The 7,650-nt window shown below is 36.1% G+C and overlaps 2 protein-coding genes across 2 annotated transcripts; both read right to left on the minus strand.

The window, feature by feature from the left end:
- Nucleotides 1-509: 509 nt before the first annotated feature.
- Nucleotides 510-3,451, minus strand: gstt1b (glutathione S-transferase theta 1b). The gene is made up of 5 exons (XM_073824327.1): nucleotides 3,233-3,451; nucleotides 2,804-2,891; nucleotides 1,630-1,780; nucleotides 1,297-1,473; nucleotides 510-1,198 (listed from the first exon to the last, which is right to left on the minus strand). The coding sequence occupies exons 1-5, from the start codon at nucleotides 3,342-3,344 to the stop codon at nucleotides 998-1,000; spliced, it is 729 nt and encodes a 242-aa protein (XP_073680428.1). The 5' UTR covers nucleotides 3,345-3,451; the 3' UTR covers nucleotides 510-997.
- A 1,318-nt stretch (nucleotides 3,452-4,769) lies between these two features.
- ddt (D-dopachrome tautomerase) lies at nucleotides 4,770-7,347 on the minus strand. Its single transcript, XM_073825035.1, has 3 exons — nucleotides 7,181-7,347; nucleotides 6,895-7,070; nucleotides 4,770-5,361 (listed from the first exon to the last, which is right to left on the minus strand). The coding sequence occupies exons 1-3, from the start codon at nucleotides 7,286-7,288 to the stop codon at nucleotides 5,289-5,291; spliced, it is 357 nt and encodes a 118-aa protein (XP_073681136.1). The 5' UTR covers nucleotides 7,289-7,347; the 3' UTR covers nucleotides 4,770-5,288.
- Nucleotides 7,348-7,650: the final 303 nt, after the last annotated feature.

The raw sequence follows: 7,650 nt of genomic DNA on the forward strand, positions 1-7,650 counted from the left end.
GTTGGAAAGGGTTAAAATGCACAAAAATGCTGAAAAACCAAAGAATTTCTGGGACCTGAAGAATTTTCCTGAAGAACAGCAGGCAGTTTAACTGACAAACAAGGGACTCATGAACAACTATCACTTAATAAAAAACACAGCTGTGGATTATTCAGCCAACAACACAGTATTAATAATTAAGTGTAGGTAAGCTTTTGAACAGGGTCATTTTTATAAATTCAACTATTATTTTCTTTTGTGGACTATATGTAAACATCTTTTAGGTGAAATATCTTATTCAAGTCAGTCCTAAATAAAAAAAATAACATGCATTGTGTATGATCCCTCTTATTTTGGTAAAATAATTAACATTAAACTTAAGTAAACTTTTGATTTCAACTGAATCTGTTCCTCTTAACAGAAAACCACAAAGCCCAAGAGTTAATTTGAATGTAGTACTATATAAACATGAAATGAAAAGCATAAAAAAAATGATAAATAAATCTAAAAACAAGAAATGACACCACAGAGACTGTTGACAAAAGATATCTTTATTGACAGTATTAGAGAGATTTAATAGAAACTGAATGTACCCTTTTCCTCTACAAGAAGTTAACAAAACGTGCCACTCCTTATCGTGCAAAGTATTCTGCAGGAAACCATACAATATCTGATTACACTGCATAAACAGAGGGAGGAAACATTCCTCCCAGCTCCTTCCCATGGGTGTTAAGTAATGTTCTGAAACAATGCTGTATTGAGTGTCTGTGTGGTCACAGTGAGCACAGCAATTCAGAATTTGATAGCGAACACAGTTGGAAACGTGCTATTTCACAGTTTGCTTTTTTACGAGGTCACGCACACACTGAAACATCGATGATTATTGCATTCATTCAGTGAAATAAGAGAAAGACTAAAATGTCATAAACAATTTAAGCTGATTTAATTCAAAGTGGTTAAACAAAATAATGTAAAGTGAATAACTGGCTGTTTTAACCAACAACATGTGCCAGTTTATTTATGATAGGAAATATCTCAAAATTTTGGGTTTAAAGTGCTCTAGCTTTTTGGGATCCATGGCTTTTACTGCCTCCTGGCAATAGAGGATTCCCTGGTGGGCCTCATCAAAAAGCTCAGCCCCAATTTCTTCTCTGACTCTGTCCTTCCATGCCTTGAGCTTGGGTCGGTTCTCAAACACATCCATACCAGCACCTACAGGCTGAAACAGAAAGGTGTCATCAAGTAGAAATCGACTGTCAGATATTATCTCTGGTAATAATATTGCTTCATCCAAAACAGAATAATCTGCATAAATACCTGCATGATTTCCACAATAGCTACCAAGTCGGCCAAGGAGATCTGATCACCAACAATGAACGGTCTGTCTTGCAGAAACTTCTCCTCAAAAATGTTCAGGGATGCATTAAGATCCTCTATTGCATTGTCCATCTTTTCCTTTGGGACCTCAACTCCTAAAGCTTTTGGAATCAAGAGCTATAGCAATACAAGAAAACTATTTAGTTGCATTTATAAAGAATTACACTGTCAACTGTGTAGCAATTCTAAAGACTAGGCAGGCTACAATCCCAAAAAAAGGTGCAACACACAAGGATCATTCTGTTTGTCACTGAATGAATACACTTCCCTCACCTTGAACCAGAGCATCTTGGATCCATGTATCCGTATGGCAGAGTGTTGCCAGGATAGATATTCATTTACTCTAGCACGCTTCTGCAAGTCAGCTGGGTACCAGTGGTCTGGAGTGCGGAACTTCTCAGCCAGGTACATCATAATCGCAACACTACAGGAAATAACAGTTCGTTTACACAATGAACAGTTTCACAAGAGGCACAAAACAAACAGGTGAAACTCGATTCTTACACTCATATTTATTTAGCAAATTTCTATCGGGACTTGAAGGAGTAGTTCACTTGCAGAACAAAAAGTTACAGATAATTTACTCAGCCCCTTGTCATCCAAGATGTACAACATGTCTTTTTTTCTTCAGTCATAAGGAAATTATGTTTTTTGAGGAAAACATTTCAGGATTTCTCTCCATATAATGAACTTCTATGGTGCCCCCGAGTTTGAACTTCCAAAACGCAGGTTCAAATGGCTCTAAACGTTCACAGCTGAGTAAAAAAGGTCTTATTTATCAAAACAATCAGTTATCTTCTAAAAAAAAAAAAAAAAAAAAGACAATTTATATACTTTTTAAATCTCAATTGCTTGTCTTGTCTAGCTCTGTGTGTACTCTTTGTAGAGATGAAAAAGTATATAAATTCTAAATGTTTGTAGAAAATAACTGATAGTTTCGCTAGAGAAGACCCTTCTTCCTCGGCTGGGATCATTTAGAGCCCTTTGAAGCTGCATTTAAACTGCATTTTGGAAGTTCAAACCATAGAAGCACCATAGAAGTCAATTATATGGAGAGAAATCCTGAAATGTTTTCCTCAAAAAACATAATTTCTTTACAACTGAAGAAAGAAATACATGAACATCTTGGATGACAAGGGGGTGAGTACATTATCTATACATTTTTGTTCTGAAAGTGAACTACTCCTTTAAAATTACTTAATTTAAATGCAAAAAATAAACTAAAACAGCTTAAAAACACTTAAATTGGGTTTAATTAAAATACATATTAGTCGTTCTTAAATAAACAACAGCAAAAAAACTAATGTATATTTAAATTATTTTAGTTACTTGTTACACAATACATAACAAATAGGACTAAGGGACTTTAGAATACTGTTGTGGACAAATCAAAGGAAAACTCTTAAAACTACTTTGAAATTGAACTTGCTGTCCATAGACCACATACCTTTCAGCCAAGCAAAAGTCTCCATCTTTGATTGCTGGTGCTTTTCGTAGCAGGTTGATTTTCCCAAACTCTTCACTATATTGATAGCCTGAGGGACAGATGTCATATTTACGTTTTGGACAACACACATGATAATATTAGGGTGATCTTTTAAACAGTTAGCAGAAACATAAGTCTGCCAGATTAGCGTGACTCTCAGCATTAAATCATGTAGCCAAATCTGCCTACATCAATAAAGGTTTGCATTCTGTATTCTGACCACAACTTCCTCACACGTAACAGAAGTATAAGAAAAAGGGGAAAAAACAGTTGCATTTTATTATAAAATGGAGAACTTCCAATATAAAGTCTTTAAGCTTTCGAAGAAGCTGCAAAAATCAAAGTAAACCACTTACACTTCTCACGGTTATAGATAACACGATATTATACCTTCAAAAAGCGAAATCTTCTTGTAGTCGAACTGGATGTTGTTTTTCTTGGCAAAGATGTAAACCGAGCGACATGGCTGCGAGAAAAGATCCAAGTACATTTCCAAAGACATTTTCTTTCAAGTACCAGACTTCTGTACTAAAACAAAACCCAGTGAAAACTGCAATGAAATGACCGTGCACTGTTTCACAAGTATCGCTACTATACCACACCCCGCTGAACTCTGTTCCTAAAACCCTGAGCCAACTGGGGGAAAATAGGTTGATCTCATCGTGAGTGGGTGGAATTTTATTACAAAGGACACGGGATTACCTAATATTGTTTGATTGATCAAATTAATCAGGATTTTACGCACTACAAAGCGAGTATGAAATGACAACTTTGTGTTTTGCCATAAACTTTAAATCATTTTTTCTTCATTCTTCTCTTATGCAATTAGCGCCATCTTTCGGAACTTGAGGGTATTTTAATTGTGACAGATCATGTTTTATCAGTATTTTTTTTCTCTAAAACAAAGACATACATACGCGTAATATTATACTGATATTGACTTTAAAAAGTCTTCAGAAAACGTGCTTGGTGGTGAAATTATCTATACATTGAAAAATAAATGTGTAGGATTTTCAGAAACTGATAGCAAACTTCACATATTACAAATAACCAGCAAGTACCACACTGAGTTAATCACATTTTTTGTGTGAAAGATAATCCGTAATCTTCAAAATAATCATTTTATAGTATACACTAATGATTTGTATGATTTAACAATAATTAACGTATCACAGTTTAAGTCAAAAGTTAAAATACACCTTGCAGAATCTGCAAAACGTTAATTATTTTACCAAAAATAAGAGGGATCATACAAAATGCATGTTATGTAATACTGACCTGAATAAGATAATTCACATTAAAGGCGTTTACATATCTACACAAGAAAATAATAGTTGAATTCATAACAGTGACCCTGTTCAAAAGTGATTTTTAATACCTTCTTTTTTTTTTTTTTTGTTTAGTGATAGTTGTTCATGAACCCGCTGTTCTTCATTAAAAGTCCTTCAGGTCCCACAGATTCTTTGGGTTTTTAGCATTTTTTTTTTTTTTTCCCAAAAATGGCTGTATGATTTTGAGATCCGTCTTTTCACACTGAAGACAACTGAGAGACTCATGCAACTATTACAGAAGGTTGAAATGCTCACCGATGCTTCAGAAGAAAAAACAATGCATTAAGAGCTAGGGGTGTAAACTTTTGAATGGAAAGAGTGTATATTTTTCTTATTTTGCCTAAATATCATATATATTTTTCCATTTAGTACTGCCCTTCAGAAGTTACAGAAGATACTTACATGTTCCCTGATCTTCAAATTCAAAAAGTTTTCACCCCCGGCACTTAATGCGTAATTTTTTCCTTTCTAAAGCATCAGTGAGCGTTTGAACCTTCTGTAATAGTTTCTTCTTGAACCATGAAACATATAGATCCAAACTGTGTCTACTGCCCCTTTACATCACTCCAAACCCCCTGAATGAATTACACAGATGCTTTACTCAAGCATTTTTATTGTTTTTCCCATTAATTTTTTTTTAAGCAAATTTCTAAATCAATATACTTGACACAGTTGATGATAAAAACAATTAGTTAAAAAAAGCAATTTGTATACTCTGTGCTATGCAACTTATATCTGTGCAAATCAAAACTCACTCACATTGGTTATGGATATTTTCTATGGCTTTTGTAAGCTGGTGATTATGGTCTGATTTGACCTGTAGATAACCTGATTAAGATTAAGTGACAAATACCGAGCTAAAGTAATACATCATTCAATTCATACAATTAACTCTTACAACTTATTATTTTCCGTACTGTCTAAAAATAGACACATCCAAACCACTATATGATTTGCTATCAAAATGCATTTCATATTCATTTTAGTAAAGTGATTATTTTTGAATCAAAGAATACTATTCAAGAAAATCAGGAAATATTCTTAATCCTATGAGAACAAAATGGTTGAATCCCAAACATTTTTGAAAATTCACTTTCAAAAAAGAATGTGGCGTCTTATAAGAAGCTCATCACGGTTCCTTTCTTTCCAATCTGCGATGGCTCCAGAGCGTAGAACAATATCAGAATACTGCAACAGAAGACAGAAGAGAAAGAAAATCAGAGGACTGCATTTTATAACACAAAAAATGGCTTGATCACAGGTGCCATGTCAAGCAAATTAAGCCATTTCATGCCCATTTTGAGGCAATGCCTCTATGAAAAAACGAATGCAGATTTGCTACAGTGCCAGGTGGGATTTATAATTAAAGGTTGTATCAGCGATTTCTAGCCTAAAACATAAAGTGTCAATTTCAGCTGACCTTTCTTCACGATCCGCTCGCTGCCTGCCCCATAAATTGTCTGTGAAAAAAACGCGTCTCTCTGGTCAGCCTAGGGTCCGAGATATGCCAAAAAAACAATCGGCACTACCAACCTTTCCACACATAAACAAACAAGTGTTCCAACCAATCAGCGTCAGGGGTTTGGTGTTGTGGACTTTCCTACTGGTGCAGGGATGTGAGGGAGGCGGAGCGAAAGTCCACAACACCAAACCCCTGACGCTGATTGGTTGGAACACTGTTTGTTTATCTGTGGAAAGGTTGGTAGTGCCGATTGTTTTTTTGGCATATCTCGGACCCTAGGCTGACCAGAGAGACGCGGTTTTTTCACAGACTATTTATGGGGCAGGCAGCGAGCGGATCGTGATGAAAGGTCAGCTGAAATTGACACTTTATGTTTCAGGCTAGAAATCGCTGATACAACCTTTAAAGGGGAGAGACGTTATCATTCCATTAGGTGTTTTATTGGACAAAAAGCACGTCCATTATTTGTAAAGTCAATCATCAACAACAGAGTGTTTTCATGACGCGTCATCAATCAACCATATTGGTGGCACAGAACGTAAACAATACCATTGAACTGAACAGAACGTGCAAATTTTGCGGATTATTGCTCCTGAAAATGATCAATTATTGTCATGTTTTGGGCTGTACTGATCGATCGGACCAGGAAAAAAAAAAAAAGTGGTGTACTATAGAATGCAAAAAAGAATAACCAATAAAGGAGAAGAGTGTAAAAAACTGTCTGAGGAACAAAACGTTTGTGGTTGGCCAAACTCAAAAAAGGATTTTAAGGGCAAGAATGTCGACAACATTCGTGTTTGTTCTTAGCATTTCTGGTCAGGTAGCTGAAATATTAGGCTAATACCTTAATACTTCTCATAAGAATCTCTACCATCTACTAACATCAGTTTGTCAAAATATCACAACCTTTCCTGCTTACTAAGTCATTCTCTACATGATTTAGCAGCTTACACAAGTCTTTTTTTTCTGTGGTTTAGACAGCAGAAATTAGCATTACAACATATTCAGTAGTAGATTAACTGTGCAATCCATGCTGTTGTTTACATCCGAGTATCTCCAAGTTTGAGTGCAAACCCTCTATATTTTGGTCTGTCTTTAAAACAGAAAGACTAACTTTTAAATGTGTATGTTTACTTTTTGTTCACTAGATTTTAAGCACATCATTATAACTTTCAACCAAGTCACCATATATTGAGATAGGTAAGCAACCAGTACATTCAAAGTGTATTCAACCCTGTGTTTTTATTTTATTCATTTACCGGTCATCGCTTAGTCCAAGCTCCTTTGTCAGAAATTGGAAGATTTTGGCGCTATGCTCCTTGTTTTTCTCCGCGGTATCAGTCACTCCTATGGCTGACAAGGACATCTGCAAACACGGGGAGCTGGATCCCGCGATCATCATCGGCAGGTCAGTCTTCACCACCAGATTCATCCTCTGAAGACATGAACCATTGCATTACACCACAGCGGAACTCTGAGATGATCAAGGTCATTTAACGTAAAGAGAAAACTATTGCATAGACTAGCTAATGCTACAATACTCACGTCTTCCGGTTTCCCCAAAGCTGCAGCCAACGTAGTACATAGTCTTTTCAGTAAGTCTTCTGGGAACTTGCTTTTAGGTAAATTGGTTTCTACATTTATGAACGGCATTCTAACTGTTACTGCTGCTGACCAGTGTGAGAATGTCCCGTTGTGGCTCTGCTTCCCTGTGAAAAACCGCTTTCTTTGATTGGTTGAAAGACAGAGACGCCTGTTGACCGAGCTCGGTGATTGGTCAGCGTGCTGAATTCCTTTCACGCCTCTTGAGCTTTCGGCAATATTATTAGAGGTTGAATTAAAGGAACACTCCACTTTTTTGGGGAATATTCTCATTCTCCAACTCCCCCCGAATTAATAAATTGAGTTTTACCATTTTGAAATCCATTCAGCCGTTCTCCTGTTCTGGCGATATCACTTTTAGCATAGCTTAGCATAGATCATTGAATCCTATTAGACCAATAGCATCGCGTTCA

This window comes from Garra rufa, chromosome 19 (assembly GCF_049309525.1).
Source record: "Garra rufa chromosome 19, GarRuf1.0, whole genome shotgun sequence".
Taxonomy (NCBI): domain Eukaryota; kingdom Metazoa; phylum Chordata; class Actinopteri; order Cypriniformes; family Cyprinidae; genus Garra; species Garra rufa.

Bases quoted from the DNA above. Each gene is read 5' to 3' on its own strand.
- gstt1b (XM_073824327.1), bottom strand. From the start codon at position 3,344: ATGTCTTTGGAAATGTACTTGGATCTTTTCTCGCAGCCATGTCGCTCG. The intron at 2,892-3,232 runs GTATAATATCGT...TCTGTCCCTCAG, and splicing joins GAAGATTTCGCTTTTTGAAG to GCTATCAATATAGTGAAGAG. The intron at 1,199-1,296 runs GTATTTATGCAG...TTTCTGTTTCAG, and splicing joins CTATTGTGGAAATCATGCAG to CCTGTAGGTGCTGGTATGGA.
- ddt (XM_073825035.1), bottom strand. From the start codon at position 7,288: ATGCCGTTCATAAATGTAGAAACCAATTTACCTAAAAGCAAGTTCCCA. The intron at 7,071-7,180 runs GTGAGTATTGTA...TCATGTCTTCAG, and splicing joins CTTTGGGGAAACCGGAAGAC to AGGATGAATCTGGTGGTGAA. The intron at 5,362-6,894 runs GTAAATGAATAA...CTTCTGTTGCAG, and splicing joins CTTGGACTAAGCGATGACCG to TATTCTGATATTGTTCTACG.